Below are 21,903 nucleotides of genomic sequence, written 5' to 3'. Positions count from 1 at the left end.
TCCTATTGCGAATAAAAAAGAATCATCTTCTTTGCATCCAAAACTTCTGATTCATTTGACTAGTAAAGAGCGCGTCATCTTTTTGTGGGGTACGGCATGTGATTCAGGGTAATTACGGATTGACAACCGTGGGATAGAGTTATGGAACTAGTTTCTCGACCCACATGCTGTGTTTGGTCCCGGTGATGCATAACGTTTATTTGACGGAAAAAGAAAAAGGAGTGCCATGTTACAAACATGATCGGATGGAAAAGCGTATTGGAAAAAGATTTAACGACGTACACTTGTGTGAATAATGTGATAAAGATGTGAACGCCCTTACTAATTTCTTGTACGGAGTATCAAACCTTGGGTCAGGTCAGCCCCCAAAAGGGCGTAATCCACTGGACCTCGGGCTCCATCTCACCTTTTCTTCTTTTCTTTTTTCTTTTCAAACCACCCCTCTCCGTTGTGAATATGGCTGCTGCTGCTGCTCGATCCAAAGTTGTGAATGTGCTCAAGGTGCTTCAATCAGGTGCTGGTAGTTGCCCTTGTCACTCGCACGCCCACTCGCATAACCACTTGCCTACCACCAAGTCCTTCAACAGCCTTTTGAGCTATGGCCGTAACTTCGCTAGTGCTAACGAATCCACCGATTATGCTTTCGAGATGGCTGCTAGTAACATCCGTTTTGGCCCTGGCGTTACCAGGTAAGCTTTGTACACAAAACCAATTCATGCAATGGATCAACTGACATTTCCCGACTTTGACTGTCATAGTGAAATCGGTATGGATTTGAACAACCTCAAGGCCAAAAAGGTGGCCGTGTACACAGATAGCACTGTAAGTGGACAAAGTAGGAAAGGATGGATCTTGGATACAAGATGTGGGGAAGAAAATGTAACCGTGGGATTATTTTTATAGATTGCCCAATTGCGTCCGCTTCAAGCTGTAGTTGAGTCGTTGGAAAAGAATGGTGTCAACTTTGTGGTCTATGACACTGTACGTGTTGAGCCCACTGATGGCAGTTTCAAGAAGGCTATCGACTTTGCTCGTGAACACAGCCCTGATGCATTCGTTGCAGTGGGTGGTGGTTCGGTTATGGATACCGCCAAAGCTGCCAACTTGTATGCATCTCATCCAGAGGCCGACTTTTTGGACTTTGTGAATGCTCCCATTGGCAAGGGCCTTCCCCCTACTTTGCCTGTTAAGCCCATGATTGCTGGTAAGTTTGAATGATGATGTTTGTTTTCGTCATCCCATTTTAACATGTGACATTGTTATTAGTGCCCACTACTGCTGGTACCGGTTCTGAGACCACTGGCACTGCCATCTTTGATTATGAACCCCTTCACACTAAGACTGGTATTGCTCATCGTGCTTTGAAGCCTTACCTTGGTATCGTGGATCCTCTCAATACCCGCAGCATGCCTGCTCAAGTTCACGCTTCAAGTGGTTTGGACGTGTTGTGTCACGCCCTTGAATCTTACACTGCCCTTCCTTACAATGAACGTTCTCCTCGTCCCTCCAACCCTATTTTGCGTCCTGCTTATCAAGGCTCCAACCCCATCAGTGATGTATGGTCATTGCATGCTTTGAAGATGGTTGTCAAATACCTTCCTCGTGTGTACAAGGATCCTCAAGACCATGAAGCTCAATCCCAAATGTTGCTCGCCTCTACTTTTGCTGGGTAAAAGATTGACAAAAAACACATCATTTTGCTCTTGACAATTTTCTCACGCTCCTGGATAGTATCGGCTTCGGTAATGCAGGTGTCCATTTGTGTCACGGCTTAAGTTACCCCATTAGCGGTTTGAACAAGAATTACCGACACCCTGGTTACAAGGTTGATCATCCTTTGGTTCCTCATGGTGTCTCTGTATCCCTCACCGCTCCTTCGGTGTTCCGTTTCACCTCCAACGCTTGCCCTGATCGTCACATTGATGCCGCAGCTGCCTTCGGTGCCGATCCTGCCCACATTAAGCCATCCATGGCTGGTGATGTCCTTGCTGAAAAATTGACCCACTTCCTTGAGGAACTCGATGTGCCAAATGGTTTGAAGGGTCTTGGTTTTGATAGCTCTATGATTCCTCAACTTGTCGAAGGCGCTTTGCCCCAGCACCGTGTCACCAAGCTTGCACCTACCCGTGAGCCTGCTGCTGAGCAGTTGGCAACCATCTTTGAAAAGTCCATGACTAACTACTAAACCATACACAAATGTACTAGAATACATGTGCTCGCACATGCTATAGAGGTGCTAAATATACAACTTTTTTATGCGCAAAGTCTAAAAATCGCTTGTTCACATTGATGACAATGGGATAGGAAGGGTGAATGTAAATATGGATTGACTTTGCATACATGTTGACATCACCTGGTTATCGACGTTGTCTTTCAACATAGCTCCCCCTTCTTTCGCTATTGTAAATGGATGGGTTTTCATCCAAGTGGAGGGATGAGACATACCATCACATTATAAAGTGCGTAGCTATGAGGGATTTGGATATGATGCTAGAAAGGCGTCATTCAATACCCTATTTTGACCACCCTATTGCTACTAAAGGTACAATGGAGGTCCATAATCCAACCATTGCTATTAGTGTGGTATCTCGGTTGATCCATTTCTTTATTAGATATGAGGAGGTGGCTGTGTCATGCATTCTAATAATGAAGAGGATTTCTAATTCAAAGTGCATCTTATGGTTGATGAGGTAGAGCTCCTCCATTCAAAGAGCCATGAGAAGTAGGATTTAGTGATTGGATGTCTAGTTGTGTGTTCAATGACAGCGATTGCCACAGCCACACAAATTTCGCATAATTTTCGGATGGAGCACGCTTACACCGCTTTTACTGCTACACAACCATGGGTCGAAGTCGAGGAGCTAGAAGAGTAGGTTTATTATACAATCATACTAATTCATACATTGGCTGACTGATTATGGCTAATAGAGAAAACACAGAACCCATGTGGTTCCCAAGGAGGAAGAGATCAACAAGATCCCAAAGAGCTTTGTTATGCGATCAGGCCTCGTGGGCCATTCTGTCAGCGCACTTGTTCGAGACGTTCGTCGTATTATGGAACCACATACAGCTACTCATTTGAAGGTACTTGCGAGAAATGGGAGTGTGCAATGAACAATAGAACTCACGATCACGGCCATGTGTGTTGCTACAGGAACGCAAAACGAACCGCCTCAAAGATTTTCTTGTGGTTGCCCCCCAACTTGGTGTCACCCATTTCATGATCTTTACTCGTACTGAAGCCAACACCAACTTGCGTATATGTCGTGTGCCTCGTGGTCCAACGCTCACCTTCCGTGTGGATGAATACTCGCTCGCCAAAGATTGTCGTGCACTGCAAAAAGCACCTAGAACAAGCGACTCCGATTACCTTGCATCGCCATTGCTCGTACTCAACAACTTTAAGCAAGAAGGCAAGCAGTTCAAGTTGATGGCTGCCATGTTGCAAAACATGTTCCCGGCAATCGATGTTCAGACCGTAAGTACAAGGTCGCCTTTCATCCTCATGGTATGGGTTATTCATATATTTCTTCGATAGATGAAATTGTCACAAACACGTCGTGTGCTGTTATTCAACTACAACGAAGAAACGGGCAAGATTGATATGCGTCATTACAGTATTGGTGTGAAAGCCACTGGTGTATCAAAGTCAATCAAGCGGATTGTTGAAATGTCATTGCCTGACATGAGCAAATACGATGACATCTCCGATTATGTGATGAAGGAGGCAATTATCTCTGAGAGTGATGTGGAAGATGGACCAGAATCAACAGTGACTTTGGCACAAAACATGCATGGCCGTAACAACCGAAAGAATGAACAACGTGCTGTAAGATTGCAGGAGATTGGCCCACGGTTGACGTTGGATTTGATCAAGATTGAAAATGGCATGTGTGGTGGAGAAGTTTTGTACCATAAATATGGTAAGTGTATATACATGTGTGTGTGTGTGTGTGCATAGGATATGACAAGATGGCTCATTTATTTCATTCATAGTTCGTAAGACTGAGGAGCAAATCAAGGAAAATGAAGAGAAGCGTCAAAAGGCCAAGGAAGCTGCTGCTGAGCGGAGGAAACAACAAGAAGCCAACGTAGCATTAAAAAAGGAACAAAAGGAGAAGGTGAAATCCAAGGATGGTGAAGAGGATAACGAATCCGATGCTGATGATGGCGATGTGTCGGAGGTGGGCGATGAAGAAGATGATGATGAAGAAGAAGATGCCTCTGAAGCCGAACCAATGTCTGAAGATGATGAATAATCCTGACTCTTACATACAAATCCACATTCAATACATAGTAGTCATTCCCCTCATTAAAAAGTCACTCCATGATCCAAAGATAAGCAATGTGTATGTGTGTGTGTGTTGGTAGATGATTCTAGAAAGACCAAAAATGGGTGATGATACATCTTTTAAGGCTGATTTCTCATTTTGAACAATGTAAAGCGAATGGATCAGGTGCCTGTGTTTGAATAGCCAACCTGCCAAAAGTTTGACAGGGTTTCTTTGTAGCACATGTAACTTTCTCACGACCGACGATAGAGGCTGCTATACATGCTGTCCTCCGGGGTTATCAGCGCAGTCACTGGGAAACTGATGGAAACTCGATTAGACAGCCGCCAATAAACACGACTTGCGAACGAGCCTCTTGCTTTCTTTTTTTTTCTCCACACATCCACTTACTCACACGCTCTCGTATCACCATGGTAAGCTACAACATGTCGACTTTATTGCAACTTGGCTCATAAGCTATCGTGCTAGTCTGCTGCCAACAAGGTTAAGAACATCATTCCTCTCCTCGACCGCGTCTTGGTCCAACGTATCAAGCCCCAAGAGGTAAAGTCTTTGTGTTGTGTCATGGTCATAATGAGCCCTCCATGTTGACATTGGCGTTGCAATGGTGCTCGTTAGAAAACTGCCTCTGGTATCTTTATTCCCGAGAAGGCTCAAGAAGCTTCCAACCAAGCTGTCGTTCTTGCCGTTGGTAAGGGTGCATTGAACAAGGAAGGTAACCACATTCCTTTGCAAGTTGCCACTGGTGACAAGGTCATTCTTCCTCCTTTCGGTGGTAGCGCTATCAAGGTCCAGGGTGAGGTAAAGTATATTTGTGTAATGGGAATTGGAGGGAGGTATATATATATACCAGACGACTCACCGAATGTCATTTAGGAATACTTTTTGTTCCGTGATTCCGAGATCGTTGCCAAGGTTGAGGAGAACTAAGCAATCAATGTATACATCTTGTCCTTTTTTTTTACCATCATATACAATGTACAGAGCGTCATCCAAGACATTCGCACACATATAAAATCTCATTCTGCTTTATTTGACATGTCAAGAAAGAGTTGGGAGGATAAATTACATCCAGCAGCAGGACCATAAAACGATAACCAAATCTTGATGTAATTCGTTGTGTTGATGATGTGTTGATCAAATTGCTTCATTACACTATGGGTATTGCATGGGTGGATGTACCAGAATGGGAGGCCGAGGATAGGATGTTCATCTTGAGTGATGCCACCTTGTGGGCTGATAGCGGTAGGCAAGCGAAGATTGGGTCCGGATACTGCTGAGATTACCCAATCATAGACTTGATCTAACGAAAGGGATGATCCATCTAATAATGCAATGCGGATATGAAAATACCCGTAGTTAGTGAGTCGGTGCTTTGATAATACCCCACACAATATTGGGCTAACCTGGATCGAATGCATTAAAGTATAATACAGGTGCTTGGAAAGTGGGAGAATATACAATGTGATGCTCTAATGTGATATAGGCCTGCTTTGTTACTGCAGCTACAGCAACATCTTCCTCTTGCTCTTGTTCTAATTCATCCATAGTAACTGGAGGTGGCGTCCAATTCTCGGGCAAGGGATGTAAAATCTTCCGTGTCATATACTGATAACCCGTCTAAGTAGTTTTTTAGGGGGTCAAATGGCTATTCTTTGTCTCAACTTTGAGTTTCATATATACTCGCTTATCAGTCACGATATCCCAGTTGGGTTCTACATTGCAGCTTTGCACATGATGGTGGAAATGAGAGATTGCTTTATGGAAGACTGAGCGATTCATAAGGAGAAAAGAGAGGAGCGGGAATGGATTTGGGAGACAAGCCCTTTTTCCAAGCCTCCTAATGTATTATTTTTGCTTGTCTTTACATAGTAAGGAGAAACCATAAAGTGATTGAGCTATATACAACAGATTTGTCTGTGGGTGAAACTGTAAACAAGAGGAGGAGGAGAAGAAAGGATGGAATGGATAACGGGAGATATAAAAAGTAGGAGGAGGAGGTGGTGGAGGAGTAGGAGGAGGATAGTAGGGGTAAATGCGTGATGAATGAGATAGAGATAATAATAGACGCTATTACTGCTGCTGCATGGATGATGCGAAAGGGTATGAAAGAGGGCTTGATCCTTATTTACTCATCCAGTAAAAAGTCCTCCAAGATGGATTGTGTTGCGTCTTGTACGCGTTCATCAAATTGTACGCTGAGGATACTTTCGATTTCGGAAAGCCATGATCTTAACCAGTTGGATAATGCAATAGATTCAGGACGTTCTTCTTCCTCCTGTTGTTGCTCCTGTTCAAGGCGGAGGGCATCCAACCATAACAAGGGATCGGCATAGTCGTCGTCTTGTGGTTGCTGTAGTCGGGGATGAGCTCCCATCACAAGTTGATCCCCGCCTTGACGCCATCTTGGTGGTTGCTCTGGCAATGGTTGCTGTGGTAGTTGCTGATGCTGTTCTTCGAATAGACTTGCAGGAATAGATTGATTAATGATGATATCAGCAGCCTCATCCACATTGGCAATAAGTCCCAATTGATTCCCAATATGCTGGTTCAAAGTCAAAATGTCCTCCGTCAACCCTGAGACACCTGCTGTAGCTGTATGCCGATCTTTGTGTTCGAGTATCGTCGGTAAATTGGATTCAACAAGAGGTCGAATCGAAGCAAGCAAGTTGGATCGCATGAGGTTCAAGTGGTCGCGAAGTGCATGCACGAATGATCGAAAAGAAGTGCGACAACGACCTGCCATAGAGAGAGTCAATCACAATGCTCATAGAATAAACGTTCACTACGCGAAACTTACTGCGATGGACAGTTCCCAAATGGTGGATTGACATGAATGAGCGAGGAGCTGACAAGGTTATCTCTTCAGTCAAAGTAGCCATGACTTGATCAACGATGTTTTCATAGTATTCGCTTAGTGCATTGGTGACAGCGACAGCGTCGACCGATGTGGTTGATTGAGGGGTGATATCATCGATGCGTACAGCTTGTTGTTCATTAAAGGCTGCTGAAGAGACGCCAAAGAGGGCACAGCTTATAAGAGTGATGGACAATAAATGGCGAGATGCTAGACGCATAGCATACAATGAAAGATATTATAATGATTATGAAGGATTAGTAGAGTTGTGGATTGAAGGAAGGATGAGGAGAAAGAAAGAGAGACAAAGAACAAGGAGAGGCGTATTAAAGTAAGAAAGAGAAGGGGAGAGATAATAGCGTATTGAACAAGTAGGAGTAGAACACAAACGTAAAGTTCAAAGAAAGGATGAGGGGATCTTTTTGAGGAGGAGGGGACACAAGGTGTGTGTATGTGTGTGTGTGAGCGTGTGACACAGCAGCAAAGGGAACAATTCTTCATATTCTTCCTTTTAATGCAATATGTTAGATCGCATCTGTGTCTTGTTTTGCCTCGTTTTCGTATGTAAGTCTCGTGGTGGCATCATCATAAAGTTTTGCTATTACCAAAATTGCCAAAATCCTTTGTAGATTGGGCGGGTCATTGTCCTTCCCCTTCAACCCAGCCTTCCATTTGGAATATGAGCTCTGGACAACGGCCAATCATGTCCTTTGTCAGTGATCGTCCAAGTCATCCTTACTTTTATTACCCGGTATTATTCACTTGTCCATCTTGTCCTCCTCTTCTTTTCTCTTTTGTTCTCCCACACACACGCAAACACACACACATTTTCATTGGACTGAAACAGTAAAGTAGTGAGCCCACGTTGATCAGACCTGTAAAATCCCTGGTATTCGACTCGTACAATCATTCAGATGCTTCTGTCAATTCCAAACTTTTCACTTGCCGGATGGAATCTTCCATTAAAGCATCTTTTTACCTTATAGAGTCGTTATAAGCGTGCTCATGCTACCTCCATCCGACACATGGTTTGAATACAGACGATCTTTTTCACTCTTGCTTTCTCTCACGGCATGCTTCGGGGATTCCCGATGGCTGCTATCTTTTCACTTTATGCATTTAATAAAACGTGTTCCTGCCATGTCTCAATCCATTGGTATTCAAACAATGAATGGTGGAAAATAAAGGGGGAGATAAATGATTGGCCCATGTGATATTGCTTTTTTCCATGTTGTTATTGTACGGCAACCATGCCATCCATCCACTGCTACCCTTCTCCATAACGTTGCTATGTGTAACGTCCTCTTGTTATATAAACCATCACAATTGCCACCCACTATACCAAATGTCGCAAGCACAGATCAAAGCAAAGTTTAATGAAAGACTTAACCCCATGACGCAATGCTTTCCTGGATCATGGTATCGCCCATTGTTCACACAAACGCATAATGAGAACATCCCATTGTTGCCATACGAGTACAATCCTCCTCATTCAGATACAGCCATAGCACACACATGCTCTCAAACAATGATGATGATGACGATGATCAAATAACAAGTGATGTATTCGTTGAGCTGATGGTCTCCTAGCTAAGTCATACAGGTTGTTGTGTTTGCTAGTCTGATGATTCTCCTCGTGCGATCCTTCTCTGCTCTCGTTCCTGTACTATCTTTTGTCGTCGTCGAGACAGCATTTCCATTACCGTCTTGCCATTCTGTGCTTGAGGATTCTCGCGTTCATTGACAAAGTAAGCCAGGGTACCCACAGTCAAAGAAAAGACAATATCACCCGTCCTATGCAAAGCTTCATTACAACCACTGCAATCACTCCTCGCTTCGTTGCTGCCATTGCGCTTACCTTGAGATGAGATATTGGTATTTTACGGGTGCTGACATTGGGATCGTGGTGGAAGGGTGCAAGCAAAAATCAATTACAAGAGCGGCCGGGGTTATCGAACAGCGACATCATGCTTTGGATCTAATAGCGTATGCATTCACTCCCTCCAATTTAATCATCTTCCATGCCTGTGCGCTGTCACCATGTGTGTTTTTGTCCCCATTTATATACTTGTTTTCTATAATGGATATAAAAGACGTTGGCCTCTCCCTTCCACAAAGCATTTATCCACCATCAAGCCTTTGAATGTAGTCATCCCCTCTATGGATACCTTTGAAAACCTTTGAATGATGGGATAACCACGCCTTTGAAGGTCTTTGGATGCAATAACCATGCCAACTTTTAGAGGACTTCAATTTTGATATCCATACCTTTGACCACATTCGATAGGCGTTGATTGGGCGAACCATGCCTTTGAGGACTTGAACAGTAACCATGCCTTTGGACACACCATGGAAAGGAGTTTAAATGCAGTAACCAAGGTCTTTAAAGATATCTGACGGCATGGATGAAGTACATGACAAGTCCTTGGAAGCCTTGGAAGATCGTTTTAAAGGTATAACTTTAATGCAAGAGCATTCGAAAGCATTTGAAGGAACCCCATTTGTTCTTTGAGTGGGAGACTACTTTCGCAATAATGAAAGCATAAAAGTTGGGTGGTGCTTGTGGGTGTGCAGTATAATTTTGCCAGCGGATAAATCAAGCTTACTGTTGCCAGGGATACAGCCTGCCACCCTAGCAACGAAAGCACGGGCATAGCAACTGAAACATTGACTGCTGTGATGATTACTCATGAAATTGGAAAGGACCCTGCATGGTCGGCAAATGAAAGTTTTCCAAGGACCCTATTACGGGTTGAACCCTGATCGGACACAACTGCTTATCAATGCTTAATCTAAAGATGAAACAAGAAATTCCGAAAGCGTAAAAGCTTGGTTTAATTATCGGGGAGCTATAATAGAACAAAAAAAGGAAAACTATGATACAGGAAAAAGTTTTGTGTCAAGGATGACTTGGTGACTGGTATGATGCTTTTCGATGTGGGGAAGAAAAAAGTGGAGCGGGAAGAACATGAGATGAGAGGGAATGCGAGAAGAGAAAAGAGAGAGAGAGTGTGTGTGTGTGTGTAAATGATAAAAAGATGAAGGTGTAGATCTACTTTCGAAGGATTTCTTGAATGTTGAGATCGTACCAGCCGAGCTCACGACCAATATCTTCAATGGATTTGCGCTTGGTCTCAGGCACAAAGAAGATAATGAAAAGAGTGACGACAAAGGCAATACCCATAAAGATCAAAAAGACGTATTCATGCATGGCACTTTGGAGAGTAGGGAAAATGAGACCAATGATGAAGTTGCAGAGCCAGTTGACGACCAAAGCAGAGGATGAAGCAGCACCAACAGCATAGGTAGGATACACCTCGGCAGTAATCAAGAAAGGAATGGTACCCAAGCCGACAGCAAAGGAAGAAACGAAAAGCATGACACATACAACTTGGAGAGCTGAGACTTCAAAGTGCAAGGCAATGGTCATGATCATACCAAACAAGCACATGCCGGCTGATGAACCACTAAGCAAAATCTTACGACCAAGACGATCAACAAGACCAAGACCAATGATGGTCATGACAATGTTGAGAGCGGCAACACCAACAGTGACATAAGGGGCATCACTACCAAAGGAGGTGGCAAAAATACTGGTCGAATAATACATAATCGCATTAATTCCCGTTAATTGTGAAGCAGCGTGGATAACCATCATCTTGAGAGTGAGCACAAGCAAAGTAGGAATGCGGCAGACTTGGAAGAATGACAAGGATTCCTCACTTTGGTAAACAACAGAGCCTTCTTCCTTGAAGCCAGCAGAGTCTTGGGTCTTCTTTTCATCGTCCTTGTTACCACCGCTTGAGAGACCAAGGATCATATCAGAGAATTCGGCTTCAATGTCACCATTACGCAAACGCAACATTTCAGCACGAGCTTCATCAATACGGTTCTTGCTAATCAACCAACGAGGAGAACGGGCACAGAATGGAAGCAATACAACTTGCAATGCGGTAGGAGCCACCGTAAGCATGACAACGATACGCCAGCCAACAGAAGAACGAAGACCAAGACCAATGGCTTCAATCAAAAAGATACCAATAGTCATGAGCAATTGCAACACACAACCAAGGGCACCACGATATTTGGGTGGTGAGATCTCAGCAATGTACATGCTAATAACAACAGTCTACGTAAACATTGATGCATGTGTTAGTGATACAATGATACCAAAACTCTTTTTTTTATAAACACGTACCATAAAACCAGAGCCAATACCAACAAAGATACGGCCAATGGCAAATTGAGCACTGCTGGTAGCAACCGAAATGAGAACGGCACCGATAAAGAAAGACACGTTCATGATTAACATGGAGTCACGACGACCAAAGCGTTCGGCCATTGGACCAGCCATTAAAGCACCAAGAAGACCACCCACAGCAAACATGCCAGTGGCTACACCCCAAATCCAATCGCTCATGGGGATACATTCAGGGAGGGAGCTTCCAGGGTAATAAGTCACTTCGCCTTGTGGTACACCAGGACAAGATTTGACATAGTCGCCAGGAATATTGAGAGAGCTGGTATTGACACCATTGTTGAGTGCACCAAGGCAGGATACGAAACAACAAAAGATCACGTAAAATCGAAGATCTGAAGTATTAAGACTGAATCCCATGGTGGGGAATAAAGACAAAGAATGGGGAAAGAAAATGATGTTTTGTGATGAATGGGTGAATTTTTATAGATGATGTTGGCCGCGCTCTCCTCTCTGCTGGCACGTTGTCGGGATCGGTTGTAAGGGTCATCGTCGCCCCGACATCAGAAGAAAAAGAATAGTGCGAACGAACGAGAAAAAAGCGGAGCTAACAAGTCCAAGATGTGAATGGTCGAGTGCCAGTATAGGGTAAGCAACTGAACCCTTCCATGATGGTTGTCTCGTATCCAATGTTTCTATGCAGGTACATTCGTAACATCGTTTTTGAGCCAATGACGATACCACCGTGGGCAAATAGTTAAAGTGGGTCAAAAAGTTGACACATTCCTTACGTGCACATAGGCTTGAATTGGGCCTGACGTGATACCATTCAAGTAAATGCACCCCCTTTTCCCGTTTTTTTCCCGCCGGGATAAGGCTGTATATCGGCAACCACGGATCAAGATGAACAGGCCACCAAATGTTATTTTTTCGATGATTCTTTATTGTATGTATTTATCCAAGTATCAAAAAAGTGGAGAGGGTATGAGTTTACTCCACATCATGTCGAAGCGGTGGATGGTGGAGAAAAAGGTCTACATTGGGTGGGGCCCCGGTGTGTACCCACATCCATAATGACGCTTTCGTATCTTTACATCTCGTGGAACCACGTCCGTCTGGGTTTTCTTTAATAGCGTTGTGTGCAAAACGTGGTTTTGCTTCCCGCACCATCCCGTTCGCACGGATCGGCGACCACCGGGAGAGCGCTGAAAAAGTGTCATTCAAGCTACGGGATCAAAAGGCAATACAATGCGGTATACACGGTATGCTTTTCATGTTGCAAAATCATGCAAAAGACTCCATGCAGCCACCACATGGTTAAGCATTCACTTGTCAAATGACGACATCCTCCCCATGTATGTTTATCGGCTTTTGTTTTTTTATTTTTGCTACGCTTGTGTATCCATCCTTGTTGAAGCACCGCCTCATCATCAGCAGCTCTCTGAGATCATTATTGATGCGTGAGCTTATCTAGTGTTTCGTTTTCATCCTCTCATGTTTATCTTGGACGTCAAGATTGTTTGGGGGTATCGGAGTGACAATAATAGATTAGTATCACACACTTTTGAACGAGTAGTAGTAGTAGTAAAGTGAAGCATTTTTTATAAAGAAAAGAGGGATGCTGGGGGCACGTGGATCATTGGCTGATTTTGTATACTACTGTTACAGTCATTTTGCTCATCTGTCATCCAAGTGGGCCATTCGGGGACATGGCCGATAATGACGCTAAGGACATCAAGCCATCTTTCGCGTTCGAGTGCCGAGTCACAAAAAAAGTCAATCGAGTCGCCTGTTTCAAAATGGATTCGGAAGCTGTTTTTCACCGAGCAAGAAGCTATATCATCATCGGATGCCGTAGTCGCCGATCCAACACTGATGCTTGAAGATGGTCTGACAAATGATAAAGCGTTCCCCCCTCTAGGTAACGGTTGTGATGATGATGATGGTGGCGGTGGTGGTGGCGGCGTCATTAATAATGATGATGCTGATGACGATGCTGATGATGATGATGCTGTCAATTGATCATTCTCTGCTCCGCTACCTATGTCGGGAATGATGGCTGCTGTTGGGCTAACTACACGGTTATCCGCGGTAATGCTGATGGCTCTCGAAAGATCAATGACTGTCCTTGGAGCATGTATAGTATCGGTGTACGAAAAGAGCCGCCACCCACGTAGGCTGTAATAACGTCGTCGCCAATACTATGGTTCAATACCTCCTTATTTTAGTACATCTTCCACCTTATGATGTATGTGCACATGATACCTTGAGATCACCTCCTATTTGGGACATGTACCCGGTTTGCCAACATTGTTGCGAATATCGTTGGATATTAAGGCCTTGCTCGCATTGCTCAAAAGTAATCGGAAAAGATCCCGCTGACGATGACTATCATTAAGGATCACGTTAGCTATGCATTGTATACAATGTTTCCCTATTTCATGCATACCTCTGGTAGGAAAAATAGCTTGCTTGTAAGTTTCCCAACCGCTTTTTCAGGCACATCATCCTTCCTTTGTTTGGGAAGCAACCCTGATCTTGCAAATTGATACCATCCATTGACCAAAGCAAATGAAGCTGTGCATATACACCGTCGACATTGTTTCTGGATACTTGCAAATGACACACGTGTTTGGGCAATTGCACCATCAGGTCGATTGACGTAGCGTAGAATGCTATCAGTTCTTGGCCTTCGGTGATTTCCAAATAATCTTCGTAATTGGCTTTTGGATTCAGTTGTTGGCGGCCGACGACTCACTTGCAGTGTCAGAGTGAATTCCGAATCAGGTTTAACGTCGCTGAATGATGATGATTATCAATAAACTCGATCTTCTCCCCCTTCATCTTGGCTACTTACATTGAACAGTCCCAATTGAATTCCACAGTGTGATGCATTGGCATGTAATCGGATGTGTATTCCATAACACCATTGCTTAATACACAGCGTAAATAAGGCGTTTCAGCTAACACGGACAAGATTAGCTTACAAGTTGGCTATTCCCTTTCTGATGCCTATGCTACTTGCCTATATCAATGGGAAAATCTAAATTTTCAGCCGCCATCACCTTAATGTAGAGCCGACCACCGCCTCCACTAGTAGTATTAGATCTTGAACCTGCAAGATTGGGTGACGAGGATGACTAAAGATGCATGAATGATTACTGTTAGGCTCCGTATGCAGTATTATTCATTACGTACCTTGAGACTTTTCCACACGGGTTCATGCTGCAATGGTATTGAGGACTCAGTTGTTGTAGAAGATTGTTGTTCATCATGGGTGGATTGATCATTGACGGTGGCATAGATTACTTTGGAAGTGATGCGCTCCGTATAGCGTGTTGGCTAACCATCTTTATCATTCAGTAACCCGATATCACTATGCTGTTTGCCTATTCCAATAACTTACCAGGTGATCCATTGAGCCATTAAAACCATCACGGTGTGCTGTAATCCGATCCAGCTCATCGAGTAATGAAGAACCAAACTCGCCAGCAAGGGAAGAAGAGGAAAAGGGTGGCAAGACAGTGTCGTTGTGTTGAGTGCGCTTATGGGATTTTGTCCTGAGAATAGCTTCACGTATCTGCGACTCGACGGAGCGTAAATTATTGGCAGTAGGAGCTGATGGTGGTAGTGGTGGATGTAATAATGATGGCATTGGGCGATTCCTATCCCATCGTTGTTGAGGTGATCGATTGTTGCGTTTGACCAATTCAGTCAATACTTCATCTCCCAATATGCGATAACCTTTGTGCTGTGGTTTACGTGATTCAGTGATAATTTTGGAAGGATCAAGTCGGAGAACAGCAGCAGTAGCGGCATGAGTAGCGGGGTCTTCTTGTGATGTTGCTGTTGGTTGTTGTTGTGGCGGTGGTGGTGGTGATGGTGTTGAAGGTGGGTCTGTAGTGGAAGATGGCGTTGTCAAAGATGAAGCAGCTGTGGATGTATCGGGTGGTGCTTGATGATCCAAGGTATCTTTATCATCATCGTCATCTTTGTCATCATCCATATCCATATCCATATCCTCTTCCATTGAATCATCTTGTTCTTCAAGTAAAATATCGTCATCGTCATCATCATCATCATCATCTCCTGCACTGAAAACCTCATCACTGTCATCTTGTGTCTCTAGATCAGAGTCTGTTGATTCCATCAAGTTGTCGTCTTCGTTTTCTTCATCTCCACATATTTCAATAGTGTCAATGTCGCTGCTGAAGGTGACTCGTTTACCGGATCCAGTGGTTGAATGGGGTGGTTGTGGTTGTGGTGTTGATGGTGATGTAGTGAAAGGTGAAGAGATATCACCGACATGAAGAGAAGGTGATGAAAACGAAGGACGAGCTGTGGCATTGGATGTTGTAGTAGTTGGTAAACCGGCACCAGCCGATGAGGGCCGTCGTCGATAATCCAGTGGAGTTAAATGATAGGGCGAGGATGACACAAGGTCTGGAAAAAGGGACGTTTGAGCTGTGGCTCTAATGGCGAGCGATGCAACTTCAATGCGTGGTGCAAATGCCTTTGCTAATTCAGAAGGTTGTACTGTTTGGCGATTGCTGCTACTTTTGCTGCTGTTGCTGGTGCTCTTATCGTCTGCCATCACGTCGCCTGTGTAAAAGTGTAAAAGAGAAGAAGATGCGGGGAAGAAAGGGGGGTCAAGACGCGATCATGCTGTAAAAGGAAAATGCAAAACAGCTTGGTTTGGAGAACTTGGTTACACACGAAAACTTAACAACAGCACCATGGTCTCCTAGCAGCCTTTATATAGAAGGCATGACCACGTTGGGAATGATGACAATGATTTACAACAACAAGGTATGGTACAAAGGTACGTGCAAAATGAAAAAAGACTTTATTAAAGCGTGAAAGAAGTAGTAGAAGCAAGTTGCATGCTTTGTTTATGGTAAGGACGTAACGCGTGTGTACTAATCGCACCAGTGTGTTTGTCAATGCAATGCTGCTCAGTGATAGCCTCCTGCCCTTGTACCTTTAAACCTATGCGTACAATGAAATCAGCGTACACGATGTTGTGGGCTGTAATAGAATTTGCCACCCAATCGGGAGGTAGCTACACATCAACATGAAAATGAGTACGTGCTTCATCAATCGAGATGATTAGGCTTTACCTTATCAAAAGACCCATATGTCACAATAAAATTAGCAATGACAATCAAAGTAGGATAACAATGAAACGCGTTAAGGGTCATCATGGATATTAATACATGGATTGCTCTCAAAAATAAGATCATCCACCGTGATACTCACTTCAATTTGGGCTTTTTGAGATGTCAACAAGCAAAAAGTGGCACGAAGATGGAAGAAAGAGCTGTGGGTGACAACATCTTCCTTGTTTACATCTGCATGGGGGCGTGGGTATTTCTGTGATAACACGTTTGCAGGGAATGTGAAGAGTTGATATGTAGATTTATGGTGTCGCCTACACAAAGAGCCTCGGTGTGATTAAATGGCCATGCATAAAATCAGGATTCAGGATATGTATTATGCAACAATGACATCGACTTGCTATCACAAATCACTCTTTATATGCAAAGTAAGACGCTGTTTGTGTGAGTGTTCGTTTCAGAAATGTTATCCATGGCAGCTTCTTTGATAAACGTTGTGCATAAGCGCCAATGTTCTCTACCATGGGATTGTTAAAATGGCTCCATACGCGGAGCTGTCATCGTAAAAGATATCTCTTATGATAGCTCATGTGGGCAGCTTTTATGCATGCGTCGTAGTAGGAATTCCCAAAAACAACCACATCTCAAAGCAAAGAATAAAGAAACGCAAACCGCGGCTGTAGTCGTTTTTATAGATTGAATGAATACAAAAGTTTAAATACCTTCTACGAGCACATACTCGTTTAGGTTATAGTACAAACGATGCGAGTTACTCGAATCCACATCCACTGAAAGACGATGTTGTTTTTGAGGATGAGAACGATGGAGGAGAGAAGAGCGAGTTTGAAAAAGTGAAGATGGACGTTGTCCCCAAAAAGAACAATCTTTGATCCAATGACCTTGTTGCTTGCAAAGAGAGCATCGAGCTACCTCCGTTAAATCACGAGCAAGTCCAGCGTCTGCAAGACGTGCTATATTTTCTTCTGGTGTGCGAGGTAAACCCGATTGGTTGACGCGACAAGTGGCATCCTTGTTGTATACAGTAATAGAAACGGGCGTAGCAGTATACGTACGACGAGCATTTCCTTGCAGATCAACAAGGATGGTGGTGCGAGAAGGTGGCGTATTTAATGCAATCAGCTGCAAAGGACAGCGTGCATCAAACAGTTTACGGCCAATTGTTTGTAATGTTTCGGTAGGACATGCTTTAGAGTAAACATCTAACGCTTCCAGAAACGCGTGTTGATCTCCTCGTCGTCCAGCGTCAAACAATTGGGCCCATGCCGATGAGCTGCTTATGACCGATATATAAGGACATTCACGAGCAACAGCGTGTGAGCCTGATCCACAATGACGGCATCCCATTCCGCCTGTTTGTACCATATTCTGCACCAATTGCATATTAGCTACAATAAACGCCATCCCATCGTTGGTGTTGGGATCCGTGGGAGATTGGCTGCTGCTGCTACCACTGCTACTACTGCTGCTGTCACTGCTACTCGTATCACGTTGACGTTGTTGTTGTTGCTGTTGGGTTAATGGAGTTGCCTTTTGCCATCCACCACCAACATCACCCACAAGTGTGTTGCTTGCCACTGTTTTGGTATCATCATCATCATCGCCTTCGTCAACCACTTTCAAAATGCTAGCAAAACGGTCTTCCCAATGTTGTTGTTCACCAGCTGAAAAAGTGGTATCGTTGCTCTCATCGAGTTGGCATGGCGACCATGGTGATATAGGTGGTGTCCATTCTTGAGATTGATGATAGTAATTGGAGGTGTTGATGACTATTGAGCATGTTATAGACATCGACAGGTTAGCAGGTATATCCATTTTGGTGATAGTATATATATATATTACCTCGGTTGTTATGACCAGACCACATATCGTGAGTGGATGCGGATCCTGGTGGTGTGATAGGTGATGGATGATGGGACCAGTAGGATGAAAATTCAGACGTGGCGGTGCGAGTGGACTTGTCAAGTGGAGAAGACATACGTCTGTAAGGTGGAGCTTTAATGTCAAGTGTTGCAGGCAGTCGATTGTTGCTGCTGTTGCCATGGAAACTTCGTTTATCCCATAAAGATGATGCATGGGAATTTCTGTCAAGCAATGTATTGGATGATGCACTAATGCCATCTGCCGAAAACATGCGTGGCATACGCAAGCTTGGTCGACCCGTATCTAAAAGATGTTATGGTATGAGTAAAGTGCTCTACACCTTTTGTTTTCTTGTTTCAAACCTTGTAGCAACGTGTTGTTGTTGTTGGTTGAGTGAAGAGAAAAGCTTAGTAGATCATCCACAGAGGACTTGAAACGGTGTTGTTGGTTGATTGGCTGTGTTGAAGTAGTAGGAGGAGGTAATGGTGAAAATAAATTGGGTGTTGAAGGTGGTGGTGCTATACAAGTGGGTGGAATGGATACCGGAGGAGGACGTGCTGCTTTAGCAAGCTTACTTGTGATGTTGGCTGCTGCTGCTGCTGCTGCTGCTGCATGATGTTTGGATGTAGCAAGGTTGTTGTCTGATGATCGCCTATGGTGATGATGTTGCTGCTGTTTGGTGGTGCTGCCATTTGTCGTCTCAAATTCACGAATCCATGTTGCACTTTTTTTCCAGGCATCATCATCTTCATCATCAACATGATGATTTTGACCAATAGTCAAGTAGGAGGAAAAGTCAATGTAATTCTCTGCCGTCTTGCCCCACGCCACGACACGCTCTGGTTTAACTTCTTCCCATCCTCCAGGAGAAGGTGGGATGGATCGAAAAGCAAGATCGGCATAACGTCGTTTGCAACGCATGAATAAAGCAATTTCATCGGTCTTAACAACGCGTTCTTCTTGTTGCTGTTGTTGTTGATGTCTTGAAATGACTCTGGTATCAATACCATTCGATTTACGGTTATTCGTATTGTTGGAGGAGGAAGAGGAAACAGGTGCGCGTTTGTTGTTGTAATCAGCTGATGACCGCCATACGCCTCGCTTCCAGACATTGTTGTTGATGCTACTACTAGCATTACGTCGTTGCTGGTTATTGCTTTGGACGTGTTTGGTTAATGGACGTATGGATCGTTGCCGCCTAGATGCATTGGACATTGGCTGCTGCTGCTGCTGCTGCTGCTGAGGTCGCTTGTTGGTGTCGAGGTCATCATCATTGATATCTCGGGGTTTCTTGTTACACCGCCAGAGATCCGGAGCATGATCCGTGTTAGCAGAACAAGGAGGAGGGGTATCGCAGCCAATTGCAGTAGGATGATGCTTTGCACAACAAACATCTACAAGCAAACAATCGCGTGCATTTGCGTGTGAGAGATTGCTAGCCCTGACAAGAAGCTTTTTGATATGTTTACCCTCATCATCATCACGATCATCATGACTTGGTTCATTCAAGGGTATCTTTTTCTGTTGCTTTGCATTACAATCCTCATCTATGGGTTGCTGTAAATCAGCCACTCTCATTCATAAAAGCTCGTGCTATTTACTACCATCAACGGTTTTTCTCGATGAAGGACATGATGTTTGCTCGCCCGTTGCTATAGATGGATGAGAAGAGGAGGTGGAATCGTCCATGCCGCTGCTGATATATAGAGTGTATGTCAATAAGGTGGAGGATGTGGGGTATGAAGAAGGGGAGAGAGGTGCACGCGGTCTTTTCTTTTTTGTGAAATGTAAGGATGAATGTGCTATAGTTAGATTGTTGGAGAACAGGAGTTGTTAAACAGCTTAAAAGAGAGGGAAAAAGAGGGAAAAAGAAAAAGAAAAAAAAGAGGGCGCTTGATGTGAGGCGAAAAGGAAATGGACTGTTTCATACCTCCTTGGTGATGCTTTTCCCCTTTGTCTTACGACCCAAGCCCCTGCATTGCTTGCACTCGCATCATTTTATCTTTTCCCCACTTGCAGTGTGGTGGTGTCGTATCATTATCATTGTCACCATCACTATGAATGACATCAAGTGAGCAAGCACAGCATAGTGAATAAAGGCATGTGTGAATTACAAGAGCCGTGTGACATGTGTGGCGTTTCCAAGGCACACTTTATTCATGGTAGATCTGTCTCCAGGGTAATCTGTCAAAGAGTCCACCTGCTGCTGCTTGCTGCAGTGATCATTTTGCCACTTGTTTCATAACACACAGGCCCACTCGAAACTCCGAGCTTAGCATGGTTCGCTTCACATTGGCTACTGCTGCTCTCTTTGACTCTCTCTTTCTTCTTTATTACTCTAATGTCATTCAACGATTTGGAACAAGGACTTGGTGGTAGTGGCGCTGGAAATGGAAGAGGCTCACGACAAAACACACCTTTACTCTCGGGTACGATAACATCCTTTATTCTCTTTTTCAATACTCTTGCTCACCCAATACTATTTGTAGACGACGACCGAGAATACAAGACATTGACGCAACGAGTATCTCAACAAGTATTTCACATCAATGGAAATATCAGCAGTATTGAACGTCTTGTTGGATACCTTGGTGGTTCAAGAGATACGCCGGACACTCGCACTAAGCTGTACGTCATTGTATTTTCCGATTCGACCATTGAGCTCATCCTTAGTTTCCCACAGCCATGAAGTAACCGAATCGACTCGCGAACTCATCAAAGACTCGACCAATGACCTCAAGAATCTAGCGCAATTCCAGACCATTGACCCGAAAAAAGCAGTATGTGTCTTGGCGTAGTAGTATGCTCTTCTTGCATGGATGATGTATATCGCTGACTCGTCTTCTCCGCTTTAGCGCCAACGTAAATTGGAACAACAAAAGCTTTCCAAGGACTTCCAAAAAGTGCTCGGCGAGTTCCAAAAGGTGCAACGACTTTCTGCCAGTAAACAACGTGAATATGTGGATAAGACAAAAGCTACTACGGCAATGCTTCAATCACAGCAGGCAATGTATGTGGGTGGATTAAGGGTATCATATCATCTGAAGAGAGAGATTAACAATGAATCATAGAGCCGAGGAAGAAGCTGTACATGGTCAACAACAACAACAACAAACCGAAGTCCAAGCAGCTGATGATGCTCAACGGCGGATGCAATTGCAGGCTCTGGACAATGAGATTGAATACAATGAAGTCATGATTACAGAACGTGAAGGAGAGATCCAGGGCATCGAACAAGGTATCACAGAGCTCAATGAGATCTTTCGAGATTTGGGTATGCTTGTCAATGAACAAGAGAGCGGCATTCGTAAGTAATCCATGGCTATCTTGTGAAGGATTGGATCATTGATTTTATTTTCTTATAGAAAGCATCTATGGCAACGTCCTCAACATTTCCCAAAATACACGCCAAGCTGCTGATGAACTCACAGTCGCCAATCGCCATCAAAAGAATGCTAGAAAGAATATGTGCTGCCTGCTGCTGATAGTAACAGTGGTCGCTTGTGTCCTTGCGCTCATCATTGTTGTCGCCAAATAACCCTTCCCACACCGTTGTTG

General features: G+C 44.0%; 10 protein-coding genes across 10 annotated transcripts; 4 read left to right on the top strand and 6 right to left on the bottom strand.

Moving 5' to 3' along the window:
* Positions 1-456: 456 nt before the first annotated feature.
* O0I10_001361 (uncharacterized protein) lies at positions 457-2,185 on the top strand (the record flags this gene model as incomplete). Its single annotated transcript, XM_058481458.1, has 5 exons — positions 457-689; positions 759-822; positions 904-1,204; positions 1,267-1,669; positions 1,732-2,185. 5 exons carry the CDS (start codon positions 457-459, stop codon positions 2,183-2,185), a joined length of 1,455 nt encoding a protein of 484 aa, XP_058348096.1.
* Positions 2,186-2,842: 657 nt separating this feature from the next.
* Positions 2,843-4,259, top strand: O0I10_001360 (uncharacterized protein; the record flags this gene model as incomplete). The annotated part of the gene is made up of 5 exons (XM_058481457.1): positions 2,843-2,869; positions 2,929-3,084; positions 3,155-3,478; positions 3,539-3,923; positions 3,997-4,259. The coding sequence occupies 5 exons, from the start codon at positions 2,843-2,845 to the stop codon at positions 4,257-4,259; spliced, it is 1,155 nt and encodes a 384-aa protein (XP_058348095.1).
* Positions 4,260-4,702: 443 nt separating this feature from the next.
* On the top strand, positions 4,703-5,222 carry O0I10_001359 (uncharacterized protein; the record flags this gene model as incomplete). Its single annotated transcript, XM_058481456.1, has 4 exons — positions 4,703-4,705; positions 4,761-4,835; positions 4,911-5,093; positions 5,169-5,222. The coding sequence occupies 4 exons, from the start codon at positions 4,703-4,705 to the stop codon at positions 5,220-5,222; spliced, it is 315 nt and encodes a 104-aa protein (XP_058348094.1).
* An 89-nt stretch (positions 5,223-5,311) lies between these two features.
* Positions 5,312-6,074, bottom strand: O0I10_001358 (uncharacterized protein; the record flags this gene model as incomplete). The annotated part of the gene is made up of 3 exons (XM_058481455.1): positions 5,312-5,616; positions 5,699-5,912; positions 5,976-6,074. The coding sequence occupies 3 exons, from the start codon at positions 6,072-6,074 to the stop codon at positions 5,312-5,314; spliced, it is 618 nt and encodes a 205-aa protein (XP_058348093.1).
* A 346-nt stretch (positions 6,075-6,420) lies between these two features.
* O0I10_001357 (uncharacterized protein) lies at positions 6,421-7,369 on the bottom strand (the record flags this gene model as incomplete). Its single annotated transcript, XM_058481454.1, has 2 exons — positions 6,421-7,031; positions 7,093-7,369. 2 exons carry the CDS (start codon positions 7,367-7,369, stop codon positions 6,421-6,423), a joined length of 888 nt encoding a protein of 295 aa, XP_058348092.1.
* Positions 7,370-8,765: 1,396 nt separating this feature from the next.
* On the bottom strand, positions 8,766-9,045 carry O0I10_001356 (uncharacterized protein; the record flags this gene model as incomplete). The annotated part of the gene is made up of 2 exons (XM_058481453.1): positions 8,766-8,943; positions 9,008-9,045. 2 exons carry the CDS (start codon positions 9,043-9,045, stop codon positions 8,766-8,768), a joined length of 216 nt encoding a protein of 71 aa, XP_058348091.1.
* Positions 9,046-10,201: 1,156 nt separating this feature from the next.
* O0I10_001355 (uncharacterized protein) lies at positions 10,202-11,767 on the bottom strand (the record flags this gene model as incomplete). Its single annotated transcript, XM_058481452.1, has 2 exons — positions 10,202-11,278; positions 11,348-11,767. The coding sequence occupies 2 exons, from the start codon at positions 11,765-11,767 to the stop codon at positions 10,202-10,204; spliced, it is 1,497 nt and encodes a 498-aa protein (XP_058348090.1).
* A 1,181-nt stretch (positions 11,768-12,948) lies between these two features.
* On the bottom strand, positions 12,949-15,941 carry O0I10_001354 (uncharacterized protein; the record flags this gene model as incomplete). The annotated part of the gene is made up of 7 exons (XM_058481451.1): positions 12,949-13,548; positions 13,613-13,735; positions 13,797-14,145; positions 14,205-14,310; positions 14,373-14,487; positions 14,546-14,689; positions 14,754-15,941. The coding sequence occupies 7 exons, from the start codon at positions 15,939-15,941 to the stop codon at positions 12,949-12,951; spliced, it is 2,625 nt and encodes an 874-aa protein (XP_058348089.1).
* A 1,237-nt stretch (positions 15,942-17,178) lies between these two features.
* On the bottom strand, positions 17,179-20,034 carry O0I10_001353 (uncharacterized protein; the record flags this gene model as incomplete). The annotated part of the gene is made up of 5 exons (XM_058481450.1): positions 17,179-18,251; positions 18,325-18,648; positions 18,708-19,739; positions 19,815-19,892; positions 19,950-20,034. 5 exons carry the CDS (start codon positions 20,032-20,034, stop codon positions 17,179-17,181), a joined length of 2,592 nt encoding a protein of 863 aa, XP_058348088.1.
* Positions 20,035-20,686: 652 nt separating this feature from the next.
* On the top strand, positions 20,687-21,883 carry O0I10_001352 (uncharacterized protein; the record flags this gene model as incomplete). The annotated part of the gene is made up of 6 exons (XM_058481449.1): positions 20,687-20,774; positions 20,835-20,973; positions 21,029-21,125; positions 21,201-21,355; positions 21,417-21,652; positions 21,711-21,883. 6 exons carry the CDS (start codon positions 20,687-20,689, stop codon positions 21,881-21,883), a joined length of 888 nt encoding a protein of 295 aa, XP_058348087.1.
* Positions 21,884-21,903: the final 20 nt, after the last annotated feature.

The sequence above is a fragment of the Lichtheimia ornata genome, assembly GCF_029851405.1.
Source record: "Lichtheimia ornata isolate CBS 291.66 chromosome Unknown scaffold00003, whole genome shotgun sequence".
Lineage (NCBI taxonomy): Eukaryota > Fungi > Mucoromycota > Mucoromycetes > Mucorales > Lichtheimiaceae > Lichtheimia > Lichtheimia ornata.
The sequence above is the reverse complement of the archived record's forward strand: the minus strand, read 5'-3'. Positions and strand labels throughout refer to the sequence as shown.